The sequence below is a fragment of the Carassius carassius genome, chromosome 9 (assembly GCF_963082965.1).
Source record: "Carassius carassius chromosome 9, fCarCar2.1, whole genome shotgun sequence".
In the NCBI taxonomy this organism is placed as follows: domain Eukaryota; kingdom Metazoa; phylum Chordata; class Actinopteri; order Cypriniformes; family Cyprinidae; genus Carassius; species Carassius carassius.
In genome coordinates this window covers 30,039,050-30,066,521 of record NC_081763.1, presented here as the reverse complement: position 1 = coordinate 30,066,521, position 27,472 = coordinate 30,039,050, and the positions used below count along the sequence as shown (strand labels likewise).

Genomic DNA, 27,472 nt, shown 5'->3' with positions numbered 1-27,472 from the left:
TATGCCAGGATCCTTTTAAACACTAAAGGGCACGGGATAATGCCAGGCTGCTTCTTATCCTCGCTAGCTTACCATTGCTGTCTTTCCACTGGAAATCATTTATCTATCTGTCCGTCCATCTGTCTATCTCTCTAGCCCTCACCTCACACTTGTGGCACGGACTGCCAGCTCATCTGCCACTTGATTCGTCTCCAGCTGCCTTCACCCAACAGCAAACCAATTTAATAAAAGTGCACGTCAAAAGAAATCCAGCCAAAGTCTTGATCAATGATGGGCGAAACCTCGCAGTAAAGGAAACGGCTCTTCTTATGCAAAGCCAGAGGATCTGGAAAATGTGCATTTCTTATATATACGCTCCCTTTTATGTGCAATCGTAAAGACATATATTCATATTCATAACACAACACCTGTCCAAGCACCTGTTTCATTAAAAAACTGATTAATCAGATCCCACAGAATGCTGACTTAATTGATGTATGACATTATGAACAGACACAATAATATATAATCCCTCAGACTGCAAGAACACGACTGAGCGAAGAGCACAAAAACTGCAAAATGAGAAGTTAAATAATTGTAGAAACAGCAAGATTCCACATATTTATGTCTGCCCAGGCAGAAACAAAATTAAATATAAAATATAAATTCTCAAATTATAAAGAGTGTAAAATAAAATAAAAAGTGCATGTACAAAAAAATAATTGCATTGAAAATGCATGAGACAAAACAAAATAAAATAAAATAAAATAAAAGATATTATTAAGTTTCAGACTGGTTGAACACTACTGAGCTCTAATGCTGCAACATGGGAGTGATTTAATTGTAGAAAATACAAGACTCCAAATATTTAAGCCGGTCCAGAGGAAAATTTTATAAATTAAAATAAAACAACATGTTAGACATCTGTTGTAAAAATCAGGCAAAAGTAATAATGAAATATTTAGCTAATAAACTAATGAATTATATATTTACTTGTATAAAAGAGATGGAGTTTTTTAGTTCTGTCCTTTATATCATCACCTATAAACCAACCTCCAGTTATATATCAAAATATGTCTTTTTTCACAGAACTTTTGTTAATTTTCTCAGACAGCATAATGCAGTTTCAGATGTTTGATATGTGCATAGCATATCCATTATGAAAATAAAACAGAAGCTGCACACTACATTTCATGCTAATATCATGCAACCCACAAATGTTGTTCAAATTATTGAAGCCATAGAGAAGCCATTTACAATGCATTTTCCATCCAGACATGTCCTCTGTTAGAACAATATCTGACCTCTGACAGTCTAAGCAGATGTGAATATATCAGGCAGAAATAAAATGATTTCTGTTTTTCTGAATTCTACAATTTGGATAAAAGCGGAATGGCTCTACTTTTAAAGGAATCATTTATCTTCATGCACTTTGCTGTACTTTATTTGAGGCACATGTTATACGTTTGAGATATTTTGCTTTTGACAGTCAAATAAACATACGTTAAAAAAGGACTAAGGATACATTTCTTAGACTTAGAAGTGAAAAAGTTTGTGAAAAGAATAGAATAGAACTGAATAGGCCTATTTCAAGAACACCCTTGGATCTGAAGGAGCCAATTCTGATTAAATCAAGAGAATATGTTTCTTAGAAATGGTTAGGTAATCGATTTGAGTAACATTACACAGGTCAGCGTAAGGAGCCCATCGCGCTGTTCTCTTCCTCAGTTGGTTTTAATACAGTCTAATGCATCTCTTATGTGCTGATAATCACTACAAACCAAAGGCACATGTTTAATACATCTAATTACAATCATTTGGATAAATATTCAGAATGAAGGACAAAGACAGAAAACCTCCATGTAAACAATTGTTCTCCTCAAGATTTAGTTTGACTAAGTTGGGAAAATATTGATTTAAAATACTGGCTAATTACTATATATATATATATATATATATATATATATATATATATATATATATATATATATATATATATATATATATATATATATATATATATATATATATATATATATATATATATATATATATATATATTAGTGGTGGGAATCTAGATTAATCTAGATTCAGATGGCTCATTCGAATTCTGCCAAAGGCATTCAGAATATGTGTGTTACCCAAATACAATTGACAAACAGTAAGTCTTTGAGAAGGGGTTTATCAAGCTAGGTGGTGCATTAGAAAAGGGGCTCATCTCCTGGAGTGAAAACTTGTATATTATATTCATTCCTTACACAGTGACTGTTAGATTTCAAATGTTTATTTCTTTTAATTTTGATGATTATAACTGACAGCTAAGGAAAATCCCAAATTCAATATCTCAGAAAATTAGAATATAATTTAAGACCAATACAAAGGAAGGATTTTTTGAAATCTTGACCAGCTGAAAAGAATGAACATGTAAAGTATGAGCATGTACGGCACTCAATACTTAGTTGGGGCTCCTTTTGCCTGAATTACTGCAGCAATGCGGCATACATGCCAACCCTCCCTAATTTTCCGGGAGACTCCCGAATTTCAAAGCCCCTCCCGAAAATCTCCCGGACCGACCTTTCTCCCGAAAGTCTCCCGATTTCCACCCGGACAACAATATTGTTACACCATCCGTCACTGGGCGCCGTTTTAGACCAAACGCTTGCGCTCCGATGGCGTCTGTCGTTGCTATGCAACCAAACTGCGCTCTCCATGATGACGACGAACAAGTATCAGCAAAGGATTCATTGATTTCTAGCCTCACCTCGGCTCGCATTAGCTTTACTACTAGATATATTTCTGGAAATGAGAAGGAAAAACCCGCCTGGAAAAAGTAGCGCACCACGTTGCTTCCATTATAAGCGTGCTCACCACGGCCGCGCGCCTACGGTTGAAATAACGACCTTGAGCGCGAAAAAGATGCGATATGTGAACGGCCCCTAGAAGCAGACGTTTGAAATGAAAGGCAAGAACAGCTATTTATTTAGCTTTAGACTGTTACATGAACATTTAAAAATGAAATGTCATAATTATAATGTTTTGAGAGTTTACTTATGTAATTGTTGCATTAGGCTATGAATTAATAAATGTTTATTGATAAGATCTAGCTATTTCATATCTCTTCATTTACAGTAGCTAACAAATTAGGGTCTAACCTCCTGAGGAGAGGCCTTAAGGAATTGAATTTGTCAAATAAATGAATTACATTTTTCTTTGCGTCTGTGTATGTGATATTATATATGACGACACATCGTTTGTGCATGTGATATATATGACGACACACAACCCCCCCCCCCCCGGTCCTTTTTAATATCTCCCTAATTCTGAGGTCTCAAGGTTGGCAAGTATGATGCGGCGTGGCATGGAGTTGATCAGTCTGTGGCACTGCTCAGGTGTTATGAGAGCCCAGGTTGCTCTGACAGTGGCCTTCAGCTCTTCTGCATTCTTGGGTCTGGCATATCGCATCTTCCTCTTCACAATACCCCATAGATTTTCTATGAGGTTAAGGTCAGGCGAATTTGCTGGTCAATTAAGAACAGGGATACCATGGTCCTTAAACCAGCTACTGGTAGCTTTGGCACTGTGTGCAGGTGTCAAGTCCTGCTGGAAAATGAAATCTGCATCTCCATAAAGTTGGTCAGCAGTAGGAAGCATGAAGTGCTCTAAAACTTCCTGGTATACGGGGGGTACTGAACTTGGACCGCAGAAAACACAGTGGACGAACACCAGCAGATGACATGGCACCGCAAACCATCACTGACTGTGGAAACTTTACACTGGACCTCAAGCAACGTGAATTGTGTGCCTCTCCTCTCTTCCGCCAGACTCTGGGACCCTGATTTCCAAAGGAAATGCAAAATTGACTTTCATCAGAGAGCATAACTTTGTATCACTCAGCAGCAGTCGCAGACGCTTCTGACGCTGTCTGTTGTTCAGGAGTGGCTTCACACAAGGAATGCGAAGCTGAAACCCATGTCTTGCATACGTCTGTGTGAAGTGGTTCTTGAAGCACTGACTCCAGCTGCAGTCCACTCTTTGTGAATCTCCCCCACATTTTTGAATGGGTTTTGTTTCACAATCCTCTACAGGGTGTGGTTATCCCTATTGCTTGTACACTTTTTTCTACCACATCTTTTCCTTCCCTTCGCCTCTCTATTAATGTGCTTGGACACAGAGCTCTGTGAACAGCCAGCCTCTTTTGCAATGATCTTTTGTGTCTTGCCCTCCTTGTGCAAGGTGTCAATGGTCGTCTTTTGGACAACTGTCAAGTCAGCAGTCTTCCCCATGATTGTGTAGCCTACAGAACTAGACTGAGAGACCATTTAAAGGCTTTACAGGTGTTTTGAGTTAATTAGCTGATTAGAGTGTGGCACCAGGTGTCTTCAATATCGAACCTTTTCACAATATTCTAATTTTCTGAGATACTGAATTTGGGATTTTCCTTAGTTGTCTGTTATAATCATCAAAATTAAAGGAAATAAACATTAAACATGAAATAAACATGAAATATATCAGTCTGTGTGTAATGGATGAATTTAATATACAAGTTTCACTATTTGAATGGAATTAGTGAAATACATCAACTTTTTGATGATATTCTAACTATATGACCAGCACCTGTAAACTGAATTTAGTCACAGTTATCAGAGTTTAATGATAAATAGTATATGTACACACTACAAAAGGGCACATTTACATTTACATGACGCTTTTATCCAAAGCGACTTACAATTGCTATATATGTCAGTGGTCGCACGCCTCTGGAGCAACTAGGGGTTAAGTGTCTTGCTCAGGGACACATTGGTGTCTCACAGTGGATTCAAACCCCGGTCTCTCACACCAAAGGCATGTGTCTTATCCAATGTTTTAACACCACCCCCGTACCACTACCCCGCACAGGCTGCCATTTACAAACTTAATCTCATGCAATCAATGTCTTGCATTTGAAATAGTTCATATAAGTAACAAGTTACCATACAATGTGATCTCACTTAATATGCGATAGAAGCTGAACAGAGTAGAGAGAGAGAGCCGCGGATCACGGACAGCGACACTGAACCGAGCTCTCTTCTGCGAAGTTATCCTCTAAGTCCCTCCTGCACCTGAACGAACAAATACAAATCGCAGTTTGAACAAACAAAAAGATGTGAAAGAGCCCAATTCAGTCTTGCGGTGTTCTGGTGTTCAGGGCTCACGCACAGAGAAAGGCTTCTCAAATCACTTGAACATCGTTTTTTTTTTTTTTTTTTTTTTGCTCTTGTGTCGACAAATACATATACAAAATATGTCAAAATATCCACCTTGGAAATTATGCCAGTAGCTAAATTAGTCGCGGTCACTTTAAGAGACGATGAACGCATCCAATATAATACACATCCCATTTTTTTCCTCAACTGTTTACTTTCACTTAAGAAATAACTGACAGTTTTTTCAAGGGTAATTTCCAAGGTGGATATTTTGGATGCTTTAATGTTTAAATCGGCAAGCGGTAAGGCTTAAAAACATGTGAAAAAGATAAGCTTTCGTGACGATGCGCAGCATTGGCCCGTCAACTGTCCTGAGCATCTTTTTAGGCTGGCCTCAGCCAGTCGGTTATATAAAATATCAAGGTGAAAGTCATCATAGCTTGCTTAGTATAGACCCAGCTCCCAACCCAACTTTGAGAATAGATTAACGGCGATATTTTTTTTATCGCCCGATAAGAGTCTCACGTTAACGCCGATAACGGCCCCCCACTAATATATATATATTATTTATTTTTTTTTTTTAACCAGAAAGGTTAACAATATGAGGGTGTCTTTAACAATACATATTAACTATATAAACTAAATAAAATACACTAAATATAAAATCAACACTACATAAAACTGCCTTAAACAATCTCATTAAATTACAATATAATGATTAGATTATTTAATAAATGATTTCTGCACAGCTTATTTAACATTTTGATTAAATAAAAGGTTTCCGCTATTGACTGTGTTTTCAAACACTACAAAAAAATAAAAATTACATTCTTCACTATTCACTACACAGTCTATATGTTAACCACAGTTTTTTCAGCTTAAGGACATAAAAGCAGGAAAATGTTCCATGCCATTTTAATTCGCAATGAAAGCGCACATTTAAATGTGTTGGGAACAGAGATGTATAGTAACGAAGTAGAACTACTTCACTACTGTACTTAAGTACTAAAAGGCGGTATCTGTACTTTACTAGAGTATTATTTTTTTCTCCTACTTCCACTTTTACTTCAGTACATATTTTCGATGAGTTTAATACTTTTACTCCGATATTTTTTTATGTGCTGCATCGTTACTCGTTACAATTATACAAATGTTACGAATCATTCCATTACAAACAGAACTGTAGATTGCAGGTTTGATGAAGCTGGCACATCATTGAGCGAATCAAGCGATTAAGAAGACTGCGCGTGCTGACTGAACCATAGACAGTAAAAGAAATGGACACAGCGACCCCATTGAAACTCAATTGAGACAAGTGAAGCCCATTTTTAGCAATTTTTAGCACTTCCGTTTCTGACGCGCAGACTCAAACTAAGCTTGATGACGTCAGCAACCTGTCTGACAGATGTAAATCTTCTAAGTGGCTGTGCGTGCAAACTGCCATCGTTAACCTTGCAGAGACGGCGAGCTTGAGCGGGGAGTTCTTTGGCGTGAGTGAGCAGGAGTAAGTATTCTGATTAATTATTTTGTATAGTATTTTAAAATGTAATGCCAGTACGCTATATTAAGTTAATTGCCTGCGAGCTTCTCCTCCTGTCTGTACGGTAATGCGACAGAGAGGCGAGTGGTTATGACGCAATCGTTAGCCTATTTTTACAAAAACTGTTTCTACGGGGCCATAATGTAACATAGAAGGTAATGGAGCCCTTTATACATTGTCGTGTATCTTTAGAAATAAATAATGGACAAATGGAGTCTTTAAACGCCTCAGATGTAAAGTTATTCGCTGTCAAAGTGACGCCGAAATGAATGGGAGGTCAATGGGATGCTAACGCAAGTGAAGTTCTGCTACAAGATGGCAGCACCCGGCCGACTTCAACTTCCGGGCGGCTTCCTTGCCACCTGGACTGAACTGCTGTGAAGAGAGAGATGAACACCGAGCCGAGCCAGATAATGACTCGTTCACGAGTCAAGAACCGGTTGCATCGGTTTTCGAATCACCAGTAGTTCTTTCTGACAGTTCGATTCAATAAACCAGTTGAAGAAAACAGTTCACCGGTTCTTTTGCGCTCGACGTAATGGCGTCATTGGCGTTGACTGCAAGCCTTCGGTTTACCTGGTAGAGTTGTGACGTTCGCGAACGAACCGATTCTTTTGAACGGCTAATAAATATGAACGATGGGAGCCGAGTCGCGGCTGGAGGGGAGCCGTTCTTTCTGTCGTTCTTTTTTCCTATGCGTATTTCACACAGATGCACACAAATGAGCTCCTCCGCGAGACAGAACAGTTATAGGGGGAGGGGCGCACCCAGCGCAGGCCAACCCTTTATAGCGTGATGATATTAGTTATTAGTTGTGCATGTTCATTGCAGCCCACTTTGTTATTGTTCATTGACTTGAAGGGGCTGATGTCCTATTTGCAAAGTTTACAGTAGTAATAGTAGTATGTAGACATTTCCATTTTATTTATTCTAATTTTATCTACTTTAAATATTTTTTGTTTTCTATCAAAATGTTCTTGTGTGATAACAATGTTCTTGTGTGGAAGTGTTTGTAGTAAAAGCTGTTTTGCACAGAAATTCATTGCAGCCGGCTTTGTTTTTGATGTTTATTTGAGTAGGTATTGTATGAATAACATAAGTCAACGTAGCTTTACACACACACACACACACACACACACACACACACACACACACACACACACACACACACACACTTTGTACTAAAGGTAAATCCAAAATAGTGATGTCACTGTCTAAGCAGAGGGATTTGTGCAACCCTATGGAATATAGTCCACACATGACAAATGAGGTAATAATCAATATTTCAGAATAATTCAAACTCAGATATTGGTGTGTGAGTTTTAATTATTTGACTACAAATCTCACCTCATCATTCCTCCCAGTGATTATTTCCAGGATAAACTGAGATGCCCTCAAGCTGGCTTCTTAAAACTGACTAAATATTTAAAAGAGCCAAAAGAACGGCTTTTCGTTTGAACGGCTCTTTGAAAGGAACGGATTGCGAAGATCCGGATCCCCTCAAAGAGCCATAAATCCCATCACTATTACCTGGGCTCATAAAATTAGCACAGAATCAGTTCATAATCAATCACCAAAAGAATCAGTTCGGTTCAGACGCTCTGTGTGTCGGTTTCCTTTCACGCTGAATCACACATGTGCAGTATCATCAGCTCCTCTGTTCTCGAATCGGACACGTCTGACAGAAACGGTTCTTGACCACTGATCTATAATATACAGTAAGTTATATATATAGATCAGTGTTCTTGAATCGTGAACGAGTCAGTCTGTTGTTCGTTATCTGGCTCGGCTCGGTGTTCATCTTCAGTTCTCTCTTCACAGCAGTTCAGTCAGTGTACTGTTTGAGTAAATGAATTACTCTGGGATATTGGTTTGTTTGAACTCAGAGGGAGTTTCAGCCACATTAAAAAAGTTAACAGCTTAAGTCATTTGTGGATTAATGCGTATTGGAGACGCGAACCGTTTAAAACGATTCAGTTCGATTTGGTGAACTGGTTCAAAAAGATCCGGTTACATCGAATGATTCGTTCGCGAACCGGATATCACAAACTGCTTTGTTTTGAACTCTCTCTCACAACAGACACGGAAGAGAAGACAATGCTGAATAAAGTCATAGTTTTTGATATTTTTGGACCAAAATGTATTTTCGATGCTTCAAAAAATTCTAACTGACCCTCTGATGTCACATGGACTACTTTGATAATGTTTTTCTTACCTTTCTGGACATGGACAGTATACTGTACACACAGTTTCAATGGAGGGACTGAGAGCTCTCAGACTAAATCTAAAATACCTTAAACTGTGTTCCAAAAATAAACGGAGGTCTTACGGGTTTGAAACAACATGAGGGTAAGTTATTAATGACATAATTTTGCAAATTGGGCGAACTAACCCTTTAATCTGTTTTTTGTTTACAAAAAGTTACAGTCAAAGGAATTGTGATTGTCCTTTAGGTTAATCATTTGAAATAGTAAAAACAATATGTTCAAACTTTTGACTACTTTCTTTAATAACTACATAACACAATACTTGTACTTTTACTTTCAGTACTTGGGTAGTAAATTTTCAAATAGACTACTTGCAATACTTAAGTACAAAAAATGTTGAATACTTTAGTACTTCTACTTAAGTTTGGTGCTAAAAGAGCACTTCAACTTCTACTCAAGTCATTTTTTTGATAGAGCACTTGTACTTTTACTCAAGTCTGGGTCTCTAGTACTTTATACATCTCTGGTTGGGAATTTAAAGACGAGTTACTATGCGTGAAAAACATGGTAACAATCAGTTTTTTGACTCAAGGTCGCTGTTATAGTCCATAAACCTTCAGCAAGCGTCAGGCTGGACAGGTGCACGTGCACGAGAAGCGTGTGCTGCAGCGCCCTCTGCTGGATATGAAACTGCACACGTTTCCCACTAGGTGTCTTTAAGCTTTTAAAAGACCACTTGAAGGATACAGAATTGGAGTAGAACCCAAATATTAAATTAAACAATAATTAGTGATGCAGACCCCCTGTTTAAGACAACAATTCTTATATAACCTTACAGTTTTTAAATGTAGTTTTCAGTTTTAATTTCAATAAAAAAATGTATGTAATGTTTATGTTATTTTAATATGTCTATATAGTTTTGATTACAACTAGCTTTAGTAAGTTTTTTATATAGATTTTATTTTATTTCGGTTAATGTTTAACAAAAGCATTTGAAAACGTAATATGCCATTTAATTAGATAAATCAATGTTTTCAAGTTATGCCAATTATATCTCACATCAGTCGTCTGATGCTGTAAGAGAGGAGGGTTAAATTGGAGGTGTTTATTTTTTTGGCACATGAAGGTCTTGACTGTTTTATACATGTGGAAAACAGCTCCAAATAGATTTCAGAGCAAGACAGGTGCCAACACAACCATCTGCTTTGAGTTTCAGCTCTCCTCTCCGTACTGAAGCTGAGTGTCAGCCAATCACAGAGCAGCGTATGACACACGGGTCACTCAGGACACTGCACTGCGCTGATACAGACAGACAGAGATTTCCTTCTGTTCACACTAGGGTTTGTAAGACTTTTTGAAAGAGAACTGAATCAGTCGAATCTGTCTCTCACAAATGTTTGTAAAGGTGTAAAATCTCTGATTCTTTTCTTGCCTTATGGAAGTAAGCGCCACTCAGAAAATGTAAAAACCTAAAATTATTACTTTTTTGGATGCAAGAAAAAAGTTTAATGTCATTTTAATTAGCAGAAAAAGCACAGTTTAAATGTGTTTTGGGATTGTAAATATGAATTGCTTTCTGTAAAAAATGTGGCGAGAATTCGTGGTTTCACTAAATGTTGCTGTTTTAGCACATAAAGCTCCGCAACTAATGAGACTCTAATGACAATCTCATTCATGGAGGCAGGTTTATTTGTAATGCAGATTAATGGTGGAAACATTTGAGATAAAGCGCCGTATTCTGTTCATTCATCAGCACTGCCTGCAGGATTAAAACATTTTGTAAACCAAAGATATCCACTTCAGAGCAATCAAATACTTATTTATTATTTATTTTGGTCTCCAAGACCATACATGCAACCGTTTAAGTTGATGTATCTTATTATATGACATGTATGTGTGAGAAAGACGCTCTCAAATGACATTGGATGACTAGTTACTGTAAGAGACTGGCTCGCAGTGAGAGGAGGGTTAAATCAGAGGTGTTTCTTTTTTTGGCACATGAAGGTCTTGACTGTTTTATACATGTGGAAAACAGCTCCAAACTGATTTCAGAGCAAGTCAGGTGCCAACACAACCATCTGCTTTGAGTTTCAGCTCTCCTTACTACATGCATCCAACCGCAGAGCTGCTCAATGTCAGTAACCACATAGAAACGGCCTAGCAACCACCTACAACTCTCTTGCAGCAACATTGCAATGCAAAAGCCTAGGAACTGCAGAGCTACGTCCTAGCAACAAGCTAAAAACACTCCAAACACTTCAGTAACATTAAAGCAATGGCCTAGAAATCATCCCCAAACAGCACAGCAATGCAAAGCAATACCAACTGCAGAGTAACGTCCTAGCAACCATACAAGTTTACACAGGAAAAACATTCAAAATGAACTTTTTCAGCAATAAAAAATAAATATAGTTCTTAGTTTGCGAAGAAATGTAGTAACTTTGATTAGTTAATCGGAAAGCCTACTGCTTTGGTAAAAGAACAAAAGTACAAAAATAGCAAGTTCACAGTTTTCATTTTCTCTTTGTAACGAAGTCAGGTTATGGAAACATTGTGGTGGGAACATTGTTTTGAAATGTTTCTAAAGCACTGAAATGGCCCGTTTTCTTGTCATGAATATAACTACGTTACGGAGCCCCGCACATGGCATGCAGGAAAAAAATAGTAAGCTTAATCGTGTGCACGATTTACTAATTCGTTCCCTCAATTTGCTAAATCGTGCACCCTATTATAATTCGAGATAACGAATTGAGGGAACGAAATAGTAATTGTGCACAAGTTTTAATACATCAAGGGAACAAATTAGTAAATCATGTGCACAATTAATAAATTTTTCCTTGCATGTCATGTGCGGGGCTTCATTCGTATCAATAATAGTTTTAGGTTATAAGAACATTCCATAAATATTACTTTAAGAATGTTTTGCCCTAACATTTATATAGCTAACTCTTAAAAAAGAGAGAGTTAGTTAGTTGTGAGAATGTTCTCTGTTATTGGGAATCATTCAGATTTTCATATCACCATTTTCTAAACCTTCTTTTGTTTTTACTGTTCTTTATTCCCCTTCAGGGAAGGAAAAAAATCATAACTAGAATCAAAACAAGGCCTGGATAACTCGACATGTCAAAGCTCGTGCTGTCCTGTCCTGATCTGAACCCTGAGCTGGCTGGCCACCTCGTGAGGAAAGCCATCCACAAATCACCTTATGAAGCAGTACGCATGCTGTGGGACCTCAACCCAAACACAGGAAACCGAGAAGACCTGAACTTTATGTTCCATACCGTTCCTTTGAGCCGTATCCAACAGACACAAAAGTCTAAGTTTAAAAATCCACCTCTATTTTCTTCTCGGGAATGGAGCATAAAGTCGCCTACCCTACACATTCCAGAACCATGAAGTTTGATGCTGAAAATATTTTTCATCAAAACAGCCATTTTCCAGGAGAAAGTTTCGAAATGAAAATGTTTTTATATAAACGAGCCGGTATTTTCTGCAAACTGGCCTAACGTGAGGTGACAGGCCTCATTTAGTGGATGGCGCCCGTGTTTATGAGCCTCATTGTGTGAACCTGTGCGGTGAACGCTGCCAACTAATGAGCTCAGTTAGATTAAGGTGGGCTCTCGACTCGGGGGGTGGGAAAACAAACACGCAGGTGACAAATCGTGTGGGGGGAACTGAATCTTTTATCACCGCAGAAACGCGAGCTTATGTCTTGAGCGATTTCTTTTCTTCTTGGCTTCTGACGGTGCGGGCTAAAGGATCAGATGCCAAGCAGTGGAGCGCTGACCAGCGGGGTTTCAGGAGAATCTAAAGGAGCGACTGCCGCTTCACAGGTGTTCCTTTTAAAAACTACCAGTGCCAAACTATTTTGGCGCAGCTCATTGAGATCTCGGTGCCTTTTAGTTTGTTTGTATTCTCTTTTCAGCGCTTTACTCTTTCAGATTTAGGTCTCTTTTTTGCTCCGGTCGTCTATTAGCCAACAAAACAGACGTGTTCGTCCCCTTTTCTTTCTCTTTTAGATTTCTGTCCTCAATCAATGACTGTTTTTTGCTTCTCTTCAGATTTTTAAATGTCACTTCTTCTATGTGACTCTTTTAGTCGCCTGTAATCTCATTAAACATTAACATACTGAAGTTCATATTATATTATATTTATTTTGTAACAAAGTCATAAATTGCTTTCATTTTGTGCCCAAATATCTCATTTCAAAATTTAGCAAAATTGCTATTCATACCTTGTGATATACGGCAATACATAAATTTACAAAATAACTTAGTCTTACATAAAAGGTAAATTATAATGTTATTCCAGAAGGCTTTTTAATGCATCTTTAAGATGAAGTAAAGACAATTTAAGACATAAACTGAAGGGAACACATTATGTCAAAGTATGTCACAATAAGTTGTAGTAGCAGCAGCACTTCAAAGTTTGAAAATGCAACTTCCAAAAGACCTCAGTTAAATCATTTTACAAAAATAGCTTTAGACTTGAATACCTCTCAGTTACTAGAATCACACTGCAAAGTGGTCAGTATCGGTCTTGTTTTCCAGTGCAAATGTCGAATGATTCTTGCATTTACTTTATTTTTTTGCATTTACTTAAGAAGCAAAATAAATAAATAAAAATTCTGAGATATTGGTAAAAAATGAAGTGATTTTATGATTAAAAAAAGAAAAATATATATGCCTATGGGCACAGAAAAAAAAAATCTATCTAAAACAAGAGCAAACATCTGTCAGTGGGGTTTCTTTTTCCCTTTTGAATTAAGCATGAACTCACTCAATTTTGTTCAGTTTTTTGGAAAACATGACTTCCTATCTTCATTTTGCATCTCGAGTAAATGTATCCTTGTTTTAAGGATGTTTAGACATTTGTGTGGGAAATGAGACAAAAATACAGAAAAAGACATGCAATTTTTGCAGTGCAAGCAACGTTGAATGCCATTTAAATAACTTTCTGTTTTGATTTAAGATCTTTTTAGGCCTTTTTAAGATCTTACTAAGACCCACAGAAACCTGCAACAGATCACAACTCATTATACTTTTATAATACATTACCACTTGTGCAATGTATATTGTTGCACTAACAACCACTTCAAACTCGTCATATCAATGCCTGACAACCTTCTAGAACAGCCCAGCATCATGACAGCTGCAGAGACACCACTTTACTTCACAAATCTAGTTACATGTTATTGCTAAATCAATATAGAGCTTTGCTTACAAAGTAATCAGGAGCATAGCCAAGAATGTTAATTGCAATGTGGTCTAATGGATGCCTTGCAGGTATGGAAGACTTTCAAGACCTCAGCATACACCATTATGAGTATTCACTAACTCTTGTTTCAAATGGCTAAATTAGTTTCTGCAACTCATCTAAACATTATTAGTTGTTGTTGTTTTCCCAGCCACAATCACTTTGGCTTGCTCACTTTGCACTCTACAAATACATTAGAATTGAACTGTGTGAGTGTCATGGGGTGAGCCGTTGACATCTGATATGAGATATGGATAAATAAGCAGACAATTCTGGAATGGCAAAGCTAGAATTATTAAAAAAAGCCCTAGCCGTGATGATTAGTGATGAATATGTGATTAGTGTACCCACTGGTCCCCCTGCCGCGGGCCGATCTGAAATCTGAAAAGGGCACCTTGGATTTGCAGATGTTATAGCTGATGACAGATGGCACTGGCACGGACACGGGAGCGTCGGGACGGTGTCTGCACCAATGCAGAGCCACCTGCACCCCTCTGCCAGTCTACCATACCCACAGCAATGGACGGACACTGTGTGTGTGTGATGAGTCAGCTCTCAGGGAGATCACATCAACCCCAACAAAGGTGAGAACATCAGATGGGTTTGAGATCTCTTCATATGATCTCTGCAAAAGTACAGTTTCTATATCAATTCAAGTTTTTTCACCATGTTTGGGCTGATATGTTCCTCCTAATCGAAAGATCATCTAGAACCTAAAAGTCTAGTTTTTAGGTATAGTATTATATGTTCCTATATCTAAGCACGAATTATCCAATATTGGAAGAAGATATTGTTGGCTTATTTTCTAAAATATAGTAATATGATTCATTTTGAAATTATCTGAATCTTGATGTTGAAATCCTTTTCGATATCTAATATTGCAATATAAATTTAGAAACAACTGAACTGTTACCCTTTTTTTCTATACATTATATATTTTCATGCATTATAATGTTTTGATACCTGATTTTATATCATAATGAAACATTTAGTTGTTTTTCAAAACAATATAGATTTATAATGTATAAATCTACATCTACAGTATATAATATTTCATATTTTCCTACAATAATTATTAGTATTGCTATACAAATACACACACACACTAAAATATGTAATATGTATATATAAATACACATATATTTATATATCACGGCTACTTGTGTGATATTGCATATACTGTATGTATATATATATATGTGTGTGTGTGTGTGTGTGTGTGTGTGTGTGTGTGTGTGTGTGTGTGTGTGTGTGTGTAAATGTAATGTAAAATAATTCTCAGTATAGTATTTCTGTAATATGTATTATATATTATTCTATACATCATATGTACTGTACACTAAAACAAATATTAATCTCTTATACATTATGAATCAAAACTAAACTAAATGTTTCATTCTTCATGATGTAAAATCAGGTATTAAAACATTACGATGTATAAAAAATAGACATAATGTGAAATTGATAATGCATTGGATATTGAAAAGTATTCAAATTATTTCATGTTAACACTGTATTTGAATAATGCTTGAATGCTAAAGAGAAGCACTAAGAAGACATGGATTTATTCTCAGGATTGTTTAGATAATGATGACATTTGAATTTATTGACCATTAACTGTATTTAGTGTCTCTGGCATTGCATCGTTTTCAAAGCATCAGCAGGAGGGCTCAGCTTCTGATTGGACGATGAGCCGTGCTCTGTCTCCAATGGGTGAAGACACTATAGACGGACACAGAGAGCATGAGACAAATGTCAAATCACTTATTAATGTGGACATACACAGCCATGGGAACAAAATCTGCTCTCATATTTGAGAGTGGCAAGACAAATAGTCAATAATGTTTATGAGGAAGCGAGTTTTAGAAACTAGATTAAATGGGACAGTCCAACCAAAAACACATATGAAGATATTTTGATGAACGTGAGTAACAAACCAATTTTGGTTCCCATTGACTTCCATTGTATGGACAAAAAGTACAGTGGAGGTCAATGGGAACTAAAAGTGTCTAGTTACCAAAATTCTTCAAATTATCTTGGAAAGACATTACACTGTTTAAAAGGTATAGTCACAAGATTTCAACATTTTATGTGTCTAGTCTAGTGTTATAAAATCAATTTCTAACATTGTCTGTGCAAAGTTAAATAATTTTTTGTTTCATGATATATTATAAACCAAATCATTTTTAATTAACATATCTGCTTTTAAACCCTGCCATTACATTGTAAAAAAATAGATTAGATTATCACAGAAAGTTTTACAAGAAAATAATATTTATTTTTTTCTACTTCAAAAAACATTTAATTCAATGTGTTACTTGCATTTCTTTGCAATTCCTAGCAATTGCTTAATTTCAACACCAATGCATTTTTTTTCAGTGAATTTTGTGACAATGTTTTGTTTTAACAAACTAAGGACAATAATTTTCACATCATTTTTTCCACAGTTGGAGAATTGTTTGAGCCTGAAAGATTCCTTTAAATCTTGTCTGTAACATGAATAAACCTTAGCATATGGATCATTGCTTCAATCCATAATTTCTTCAATGAAAACACTGTAATCATAAACACATTTCTGATAATAACAGCTTCAGGGGTTAACAAGACAATGTGCTTAAAAAAACACACACACACACACACACACACACAATGCGAATATGTTTTACAAAGCCATAAAACTCTGAAAATGTCTGAAAAAGAGCCAGAATGAGTTGTGGCTAAGGTTCCCTAACTTCGCATCCCATTATTCTCTCGTCCGCCTCTAAAATGCGTTTTTCTGTCTCCCGCAGTGACAGAAACACATTATTAACGGCAGCTCAATGTGGTACATCCATTATTGAAAAGCTCCCCGCTGAACGTGCGTCCCTCCTGAGGAGCTTTCACGTGTAGATCTCGCTTGGGTTCGTTCCCAGTTTAGTGAAGGGGAATCATTTAAACCATGACATGGAGACTTCCTGTTTGTTGTTGGCGGCTGTACTGCGTTTGAGCTCCGTCACTATATTCTTTTCATTGACTATTTTTAACTCAAAAAACAATTTTATACATCATCGTTTCCGTTTATATAACGTGTGAATATATCCTCTATTGTATTCTACAACAAAAACAATCAGAGCGCCTCGCTATCACTAGTTTTATTTTGATCTCCCGGGTCCGCTATTAGCTTTTAGCCCGTTAGCATCAGCGGCGTGGTTGCAGCTAACTGCGCTAACATTGCTAATACTCTATTCACACACATTACCACTGCTGTACTCACTGTTACTTGCTTTAATGGCGGATGAATGTCTCCACTCTGTGCAGCTCGAGCTCGAGGCCGTGGGAAAGCAGATTCGCGACCTGGAGGTAAGGCAGGCCCAGCTGAGAGAGCGGAGAACCGCGCTGGAATCATCCCGGGCTGACGCTCACAAGTCCGGGGTAAGTATACAGCGATCTGTTAACAGTCCCACCACGTCTACTCCGTGTGTTTCTCTGCACAGGCCCGGTGCACCCAGGACGCGATCTTCTCAGATGTCCTTCACTGCGACGCCGGGACACCACGGACCCTGGGTGCATCCACAGCGGAGGACGCGAGCCGGGTCCCGGGCGACGACTTCTCCCCCTCCTGCCTTCGACATCTCCATCCGGAACCGCTTCGCTCCCCTCCGCGAGACAGGACGCGACGCTGTGATAATCGGAGACTCCATCGTCCGACACGTAAGTGCTACGTTAGCCGAAGGTAAAGTGCACACTCATTGTTTGCCTGGTGCTCGTGTTCTCGATGTTTCTGCGCAGATACCCGCGATCCTGAAGGTCGACGAGAGCCCCAGAGCGGTCGTGCTTCACGCCGGGGTTAACGACACCACGCTGCGGCAGACGGAGACGCTGAAGAGGGACTTCAGCAGCCTGATCGAGACGGTTCGCAGCACGACGCCCGCGGCGACGATCGTCGTGTCAGGACCACTGCCCACGTATCGACGAGGACACGAAAGGTTCAGTAGACTTTTTGCTTTAAATGAATGGTTGTTGTCATGGTGTAAAGAACAGAAACTGCTATTTGTTAATAACTGGAATCTTTTCTGGGAGCGTCCTAGGCTGTTTCGCGCTGATGGATTACACCCCAGCAGAATCGGAGCGGAGCTGCTCTCTGACAACATCTCCAGGACACTTCGCTCCATGTGACTAGTAAGACAATTCTCTAATAACTATTATGATGAGTTTTGTTCCACCCGCTTAAATGATAAAAGTACTTGTGCTGTAAAAACTATTAAGACTGTGTCTGTTCCCCGAATAGTGAGGTCAAAATATAATGTAGGATCTAGAAAAAATCTTATCGTAATTAAACCAGAAAAATGTAAAGTAAATGAACAAAAACAATTTTTAAAGTTTGGGCTCATAAATATTAGATCACTCACACCCAAAGCAGTTATTGTAAATGAAATGATCACAGAAAATAGTTTTGATGTACTCTGCTTGACTGAAACCTGGCTAAAACCAAATGATTATTTTGGTCTAAATGAGTCTACTCCACCAAACTACTGTTATAAGCATGAGCCCCGTCAGACTGGTCGTGGAGGAGGTGTTGCAACAATATATAGTGATATTCTCAATGTTACCCAGAAAACAGGATACAGGTTTAACTCTTTTGAAATACTTTTGCTAAATGTTACACTGTCAGACATGCAAAAGAAATCTAATGTATCTCTTGCTCTGGCTACTGTGTATAGACCACCAGGGCCGTATACAGAATTCCTAAAAGAATTTGCAGATTTCCTCTCAGATCTTCTAGTTACAGTTGATAAGGCGCTAATCATGGGAGATTTTAATATTCACGTTGAAAATGCAAATGATACATTAGGACTTGCGTTTACTGACCTAATAAACTCCTTTGGAGTCAAGCAAAATGTCACCGGGCCCACTCATCGTTTTAATCATACACTAGATCTAATTATATCGCATGGAATCGATCTTACTGCTATAGATATTGTACCCCAATGTGATGATATTACAGACCATTTCCTTGTATCGTGCATGCTGCGTATAACTGATATTAACTATATGTCTCAGCGTTACCGTCTGGGCAGAACTATTGTTCCAGCCACCAAAGACAGATTCGCAAATAACCTGCCTGATCTATCTCAACTGCTATTTGTACCCAAAAATACACATGAATTAGACGAAATTACTGACAACATGGGCACTATTTTCTCTAATACATTAGAAGCTGTTGCCCCCATCAAATTGAAAAAGGTTAGAGAAAAACGTACTGTGCCATGGTATAACAGTAATACTCACTCTCTCAAGAAAGTAACTCGTAGTCTTGAACGCAAATGGAGAAAAACTAACTTGGCAGTTTTTAAAATTGCATGGAAAAACAGTATGTCCAGCTATAGACAGGCTCTAAAAACTGCTAGGGCAGAGCATATCCACAAACTCATTGAAAATAACCAAAACAATCCAAGGTTTTTATTTAGCACAGTGGCTAAATTAACAAATTACCAGACGCCACCTGATTCAAATATTCCACCAACGTTAAATAGTAATGACTTTATGAATTTCTTCACTGATAAAATAGATAACATTAGAAATACAATAGCGAATGTAGATTCTACAGCGTCTAACACTTCAGTTTCATCCATCGCACCCAAAGATAAACTGCAGTGCTTTACAAATATAGGACAGGAAGAGCTAAATAAACTTATCACTGTATCTAAACCAACAACATGTTTATTAGATCCTGTACCCACTAAATTACTAAAAGAGCTGTTACCTGTAGCCGAAGAACCGCTTCTCAATATCATTAACTCGTCGTTATCTTTAGGTCACGTCCCAAAACCATTCAAGCTGGCGGTTATCAAGCCTCTTATTAAGAAACCAAAACTAGATCCTAGTGTACTGGCAAATTATAGGCCTATTTCAAATCTTCCATTTATGTCTAAAATTTTAGAAAAAGTTGTGTCTGCTCAATTGAGCACCTTCCTGCATAAAAATGATCTGTATGAAGAATTTCAGTCAGGTTTTAGGCCCCACCATAGCACAGAAACTGCACTTGTTAAAATTACAAATGACCTGCTTCTTGTGTCAGATCAAGGCTGCATCTCATTTCTAGTCTTACTTGATCTTAGTGCTGCGTTCGACACCATAGATCATGACATACTCATAGATCGATTACAAAACTATACAGGTATTCAAGGGCAGGCTCTAAGATGGTTTAGATCCTACCTGTCCGATCGCTACCATTTTGTTTACTTAAATGGGGTGTCATCTCATTTATCATCAGTAAAATATGGAGTGCCACAAGGATCCGTCCTAGGTCCCCTTCTATTTTCAATATACATGTTGCCCCTTGGTAATATTATTAGAAAATACGGAATAAGCTTCCACTGTTATGCTGATGATACTCAGCTATATATTTCAACGAGACCAGATGAAACTTCCCAATTATCTAAGCTAACAGAGTGTGTTAAAAATGTAAAAGATTGGATGACAAATAATTTTCTCCAATTAAATTCAGATAAGACAGAGATATTAATTATTGGACCAAAAAACACCACACAGAATCTTGTAGATTACAATCTGCAACTAGACGGATGTACTGTTACTTCCTCTACAGTCAGAAATCTGGGTGTTATATTAGACAGCAATTTGTCTTTTGAAAATCATATTTCCAATGTTACAAAAACTGCATTCTTCCATCTTAGAAACATTGCCAAGCTACGAAACATGTTATCTGTTTCTGATGCAGAAAAGCTAGTTCATGCATTCATGACCTCTAGACTGGACTATTGTAATGCACTTCTAGGTGGTTGTCCTGCTTCGTCAATAAACAAGCTACAGGTAGTCCAAAATGCAGCAGCTAGAGTCCTTACCAGGTCAAGAAAATATGATCATATTACCCCAATTTTACAGTCTCTGCACTGGCTACCTATTAAGTTCCGTATCTGTTACAAATTATCATTACTTACCTATAAGGCCCTAAATGGTTTAGCTCCTGCGTACCTAACTAGCCTTCTACCACGCTACAACCCATCACGCACCCTAAGGTCACAAAACGCTGGACTTTTGGTAGTTCCTAGGATAGCAAAGTCCACTAAAGGAGGTAGAGCTTTTTCACATTTGGCTCCCAAACTCTGGAATAGCCTTCCTGATAATGTTCGGGGTTCAGACACACTCTCTCTGTTTAAATCTAGATTAAAAACGCATCTCTTTCGCCAAGCATTCGAATAATGTATCTCTTAAATTGTGAGTGTAGTTGCATCTGCATTTTTATTCTTTAGCTTGGGTTAAACTAATTTTACTTTGTTGGATCAGCAGCTATGCTAATGATGTCTCTATCTTGTTTCTATGTTTTGCCACGGGATTTACATCCCGTGGTAACTAGGATTTACACAAGCTCCAGTCTGGATCCAGAACACCTGAGAAGAGATGATGCTGACCCTCAGAGGACCCCAGATGATCCTAACCTTGAATCAACAAACAGAACTAACAATTATTGCTACATGTGTGACTGCATCATATAATTACTATTAATTAATAATATTGATAGTTCATCATCTAGCTGACTACGTCTTGTATTATTATTATTATTTTTAATTTTCTGTAAAGTTGCTTTGTAACGATTTGTATTGTAAAAAGCGCTATACAAATAAACTTGAATTGAATTGAATTGAACTTCCAGATCCGCCTACAGGATGAGAATATGAGCAATGTCACACTCTGCATGTGCGCTGATCGTTTGCTTCTGTCTTGTAGGGCCTATGGTGCAGTCCAACATTTCTACAGTTTGACTATGTTCAGATTAGCACAGTACCATAATATATTTTCTGTGTGCAGTATGCAGCTCCAGGCCAAAAGATGCAGAATACAGCAGCAAGCTGTAAGAGATCCCATATCCCACAATGCAAAGTGCTCAACTTGACTTTCTAGTTCCAGAGTGATGAATGAACCACTAATATCAACCACCTACTTCTTGACTTGGGCTGCTTTTACCTTTTAATAAAACATCAAATTAATAATGTAAGGTGAAACTTGAGAATATCCACATTTACAGAGAAATATGGACATTAGTGGATTTATTTTTTTCACAGTAGCAAGCTTGTTTCCACCTCAGACTAAAAAATAACATAAGCAACTGTGAGAATAAACTATAAGAAATAAAGTCATTTTGTGAGATACAAGACACACTATGCAATATAAAGTAATAGTTACCAGAAACAGGCTTCCATAATGTTCTGGTTTAACATTCAGCTGATAATCACTTGTGTTTTTCCTCATTTGTACCCTGCCCTGGATAAAGACATCTGCTAAATGACTAAATTTAAATGTAGTAAGTGAACTAAGCGTCATCGCCATCAAGATCACATATGTATAGCACTTGTAATGTACATATTACAGGTCACCGTGTGCACATTAAAAGCATGAGAGACATCTTGTTTACTAACTGGCATCTGGACATTCCCTCGGCTATACTCGGCTAAACAGCAGCGAGTGGGAATAGAATCATCCCATAATGCAACATCTCCATGAATTTCTCATGAGCTGGTTGGAAATGTGGTGGCCTGTAAATATTTAATCATAAGGCCATATGGATGGTCTCTTTGGTTGAACTCACAAGAGCAACATGAGAGAACAATTCCATCCATAATGCCTTTATAACTGACCCTTCTCATCTACTGCGAGCGGTTAGAATGACTAGATATGGCAAAAGACAATGTTGTCCTGCATTTATCAAAGGAATATTCCAGGTTCAGTACAAGTTTATCTTAACTGACAGTCAGGCATATTGTCAATTGCAACAAAAAATGGTTTTCATTTATCCCTCCTTTTCTAAATGTGTGGCACCTACAATGGACATGAATGGGGCCAAATTCAGTTATATAATCAAACACATCTATACTGAAGAAACCTCTGAATTAATAATGCAAGCAGACCTGATTTTCTCAGATGGTCGTGTCTTTAAAGCTTCTCAGTTGGCACCGATCATCACCGGTGTCTAAATTAAGCGCTGCGTCGAGTATGGCACGCTGCGGACCGCTCTCAAACCCTCAACCCCCTGCCATGGGAACTTTCGAGTTACAATGATTCGCTCATCGCGACACAAATGCTCTGACATCTGTCTCTCCGAGAAGCGCATTCTAAAGCTGCTTGTTCGTCCCATCTTTATATTTATGAAAGGAAATAAAAACTAAAAGAAGAGTAGCGGAAGGAGGGGAGGGGTTTGTGATAGAGAGGGAGGGCTGGAGCATTTAAAACAAAGGCCTTTTTCTTCCTCCGAGTGTTTGCTGGTTAATAATCCAACCCTCCCATGCTGCGTTCCAGAAATCTAAAGTGGAGTTTCTGCTCATCTGCTCGCTGAAGCTGGCTTGAACCATTAATATGAACAGAAGTAGACAGCATGCAGCCCTCCGGGTGAAAGAAACGCTCAGGGAAAACCCTAAGCTCTCTTAAGACTCTTCAAACATGATCATTCATCCATTCATCAGCCAATTATGTGAGGAGAGGGCCTCTCAGTGTGTCTGTAAAATAAACTGTCACTGTCACTTGACTCAGCTGATGAAGATCACGTCATTCAAATAAACATCAAGTTATACTGACTGATATATTCATTTTGAATCAGATTTTTTTAATCTGCTTATAAAACTGATTTTCTAATTAATTTCAATGGAACATTAATAGAATTAAATGGGTCACTACAAAATGGAAAATAAACAATAGAAACAATATAACTGAATTAGATCAACTCCTCAATTATGTACAGAGATATTCAAAAAAAACTTCAGTTTTTAGGATGCTAAATTAAACCTAAACATTTGTAAGATTAATTACTTTTCACAATTCTAATAGTTAATTAACATTTATTATAATTAATTCTGTTTAACACTTATTTAACAAACTGCTGCGCAATACTGTTTAAAAATGTGTCAAACGTAATGTCTAATATATATGTATGTATATAATTTGTATACTTATACATACAAGATTCTACTATATTATTAATTCTCCAGTAACTTGTAATTTGCATCCTAATATATTTTCCTTTTCTGTTAAAGTAATGAAATTAAATAAATAAGCAATGTGGCCTAAAAGGCTAGCAGAGAATTAAAAGGCGCTGTCATCTTTGTTTTTCTAGCATGGTCTGGACTCTGGGATAAACAATACCAGCAGGAGCAGATCCATTTAAGACCTTTATTTCCAATAATAGGATCCCACTGTGCTGGGTTCAGGACACACAAAAACTCTGAGGCTTGGAAGAGCATTGTTAAAGGTCCCCTGAGGTGCTGATTTAACTCCACATGACAATGATCAGGAAGGAGCAAGATCAACACTGACAACACACCAGCTAAACAATACATGATTCTCATTTATAGCACAGAACAGGAAAACAAAAGGCATATGATCAGATAAGGACAAAAGATTTAGTATAACTACAAATAAAAAAATAATTATTATTATTTAAAATAATATTTTTATTACAATTATAATATTAAAATAATAGTTTTGTTACTTAAATTATAAAAATTTAACAAATCAATAAAAACTTTAATATTGCAATAATAATATTGTATTGTAAAATGAAACAAACGAGTAATTTAATAATAACAATGACAACAATCCCAGTATGAGTAAAATAATACATATTATTAAACTTCATAATATTAGAAATTCTCAATTATTATTATTAGATATAATATTAGATATCCCCAATTTAAAAATAAATAAATAAATCGAATCTACTTCAAATTGACCAGCAGAGGGCGTCATGACGTCAGCACCATGTGATAAAAATGTGACGTTAGAGGTCACTGGGTTGTCATCAAACATGGCGGCCTCCTTGCTAAGCAGGAGGACAGCATTAATGCTTGGCGTTAGTAAATTAAACTCCTTTCTACCGGCTGTAGTCCAGCAAATCGCGAACTATAACCCCAGACCCCTCTGGCTGAATATAAAGAAACCGTATATTCCGAGTAAAGAGAGCGAGAAGACGCCCGAGTGGCAGAAGACGGACAAGTATGAGCGCAGACTGTTCGGCCGCTATGGGAGCGTGTCCGGAGTGGATCCGGCCAAACTCTGGCCCTCTCCCGCCCGGCTGGAGGAGCTGCTGGCCGAGGAGAGAGAGTGGCACCCTCCGATCGAGGTGATGCTGGACAACATCGCGGCCAGAGAGAGAGAGAAGCAGCAGAAGCGGATGGAGAGGTGAAGTCAGCCTGACTAACACTAGTTCAGTCTCTATTACACGATCGAGAGTTACACATCTAACTTATTCAGTCACAAGAAACTGTTCAGCCCAGATTGAAATGTGTCATTTTTCCTCACCTTCACGTTGAGTTGTGTCTCTCACAATGTCTGAGCTTCAGTTTTCTATACAACGAAATTGAATCGACTTCTGTTGTCAAACTACAGGACACCTTCAAAGTAATAAACGTCTTTTTGTTTTTTTTTACATTTGAACAAGCTTATGCTGGTAGATTAATCCACATGATTTCTCAGCTATATGGCAAGCTTTCTGATCCCGTTTGTGGTTAATTTTTTTTGATGTATGGAGCGACATTTAAGTCATTATTCAGTGAAAAAAAATCGTTCAACCGTTTAAATTTGACCGTTATGACGTATCACAGGTTTGACGTCGAACTTTTTGAGCTCGCGTGTCTCGTGACCGATTATTTATTTTTTAAAATGTTAAATCTTTGTTTATTTTGCATTAGTGTTTTATAGTTAAACTATGGAAGTAAAAAAATATGCAAGTCAATGGCAGCAGCTATTCGGTTATTAACATTCCACTAAATATCTTATTTATAATTCTATGTTCTCAAAATACTTCAGTATTTGTATTTATATATCAATGTTTGCAAAAGAAAAAAAGTTTCTTCTGGGGAAAAAAATAAAAATAAAATAACCGTACATTTAGGAGATGATAGAAAAAAAACAACAACAACTGTATGCTATATTCATTACCTGATCTTTATGCTTTATGCGATGTTCATTACCTTAATGTGCTTTTCGCTTTGCTCCCACTCAGAGAGAAGATAATCGCTGCAAACATGGCCAAGATGCCCAAGATGATTGCCGACTGGAAAAAGCAGAAAAGGGAAACTAAACAGAAGCAACGAGAGGAGAAAGTGAAGCGGGACAAGCTGCTGGCCGAGGCGAGAGAGCGTTTCGGTTACGCACTGGACCCCCGCAGTGCCAAATTCAAAGAGATGGTCACCGAGATCGAGAAAGAGGAGAAGAAGAAGAGAAAACTCCTGAAACGCAGGAAGAGAGAGGAAGAGCAGGGAACAGGGACAGCAGAATCCAGCCAGTAACCCTCAGAGAACAAGGACTTTCAGACAGTGCGACTGTACTAGATTATACAATTGTTTTTTTTTTTGTATGTGTGTGTGTCATGGTGATTATCCAAGAGATTGTTTGCTTTAAATAAAATCAATCACTGAAACAACATGCCTGTATTTAATACTACTTTAGTATAAACCAAGTTTTATTCATGTCTGACTGAATAACTGATATTAGAAGAGCTGAATTTTTCATAACACAATTCCTCATTGAATTTTGTTTAGTTCTTCATCAAGTAAAAGCATACAGTTGTGGCCAAAAGTTTTGAGAATTACATAAATATTAGTTTTCAAAAAGTTTGCTGCTAAACTGCTTTTAGATCTTTGTTTCAGTTGTTTCTGTGATGTACTAAAATAAAATTACAAGCACTTCATACGTTTCAAAGGCTTTTATCGACAATTACATGACATTTATGCAAAGCGTCAGTATTTGCAGTGTTGGCCCTTCTTTTTCAGGACCTCTGCAATTCGACTGGGCATGCTCTCAATCAACTTCTGGGCCAAATCCTGACTGATAGCAACCCGTTCTTTCATAATCACTTCTTGGAGTTTGTCCGAATTAGTGGGTTTTGAGGATTGACCACAAGTTCTCAATGGGATTAAGATCTGGGGAGTTTCCAGGCCATGGACCCAAAATTTCAACATTCTGGTCCCCGAGCCACTTAGTTATCACTTTTGCCTTATGGCACGGTGCTCCATCGTGCTGGAAAATGCATTGTTCTTCACCAAACTGTTGTTGGAAGAAGTTGCTGTTGGAGGGTGTTTTGGTACCATTCTTTATTCATGGCTGTGTTTTTGGGCAGAATTGTGAGTGAGCACACTCCCTTGGATGAGAAGCAACCCCACACATGAATGGTGTCAGGATGCTTTACTGTTGGCATGACACAGGACTGATGGTAGCGCTCACCTTTTCTTCTCCGGACAAGCCTTTTTCCAGATGCCCCAAACAATCGGAAAGGGGCTTCATCGGAGAATATGACTTTGCCCCAGTCCTCAGCAGTCCAT

The 27,472-nt window shown here is 37.8% G+C and overlaps 3 protein-coding genes across 15 annotated transcripts in view; 1 reads left to right on the top strand and 2 right to left on the bottom strand.

Moving 5' to 3' along the window:
- The window catches only part of LOC132149557 (nuclear factor 1 X-type-like), a 177,000-nt gene extending 151,412 nt beyond the window's left edge, over positions 1–25,588 (bottom strand). For all 13 annotated transcript variants that reach the window (XM_059558894.1, XM_059558904.1, XM_059558895.1 and 10 more), the window contains exon 1: positions 25,452–25,588. The gene's annotated coding sequence lies outside the window, so the exon portion shown is untranslated. The remainder of the gene's footprint in view (positions 1–25,451) is intronic.
- Positions 1–27,472, bottom strand: part of epor (erythropoietin receptor) — a 175,080-nt gene that overhangs the window by 99,184 nt on the left and 48,424 nt on the right. The gene's annotated exons all lie outside the window — the stretch shown is intronic.
- Positions 24,883–26,574, top strand: gadd45gip1 (growth arrest and DNA-damage-inducible, gamma interacting protein 1). Its single transcript, XM_059558916.1, has 2 exons — positions 24,883–25,331; positions 26,155–26,574. The coding sequence occupies exons 1-2, from the start codon at positions 24,898–24,900 to the stop codon at positions 26,438–26,440; spliced, it is 720 nt and encodes a 239-aa protein (XP_059414899.1). The 5' UTR covers positions 24,883–24,897; the 3' UTR covers positions 26,441–26,574.

What these genes read in the sequence shown, in the direction of transcription:
- gadd45gip1 (XM_059558916.1), top strand. Translation starts at nt 24,898, where the DNA reads ATGACGTCAGCACCATGTGATAAAAATGTGACGTTAGAGGTCACTGGG. An exon ending in CAGCAGAAGCGGATGGAGAG is followed by an intron (nt 25,332 to 26,154) that starts GTGAAGTCAGCC and finishes GCTCCCACTCAG; the next exon opens with AGAGAAGATAATCGCTGCAA.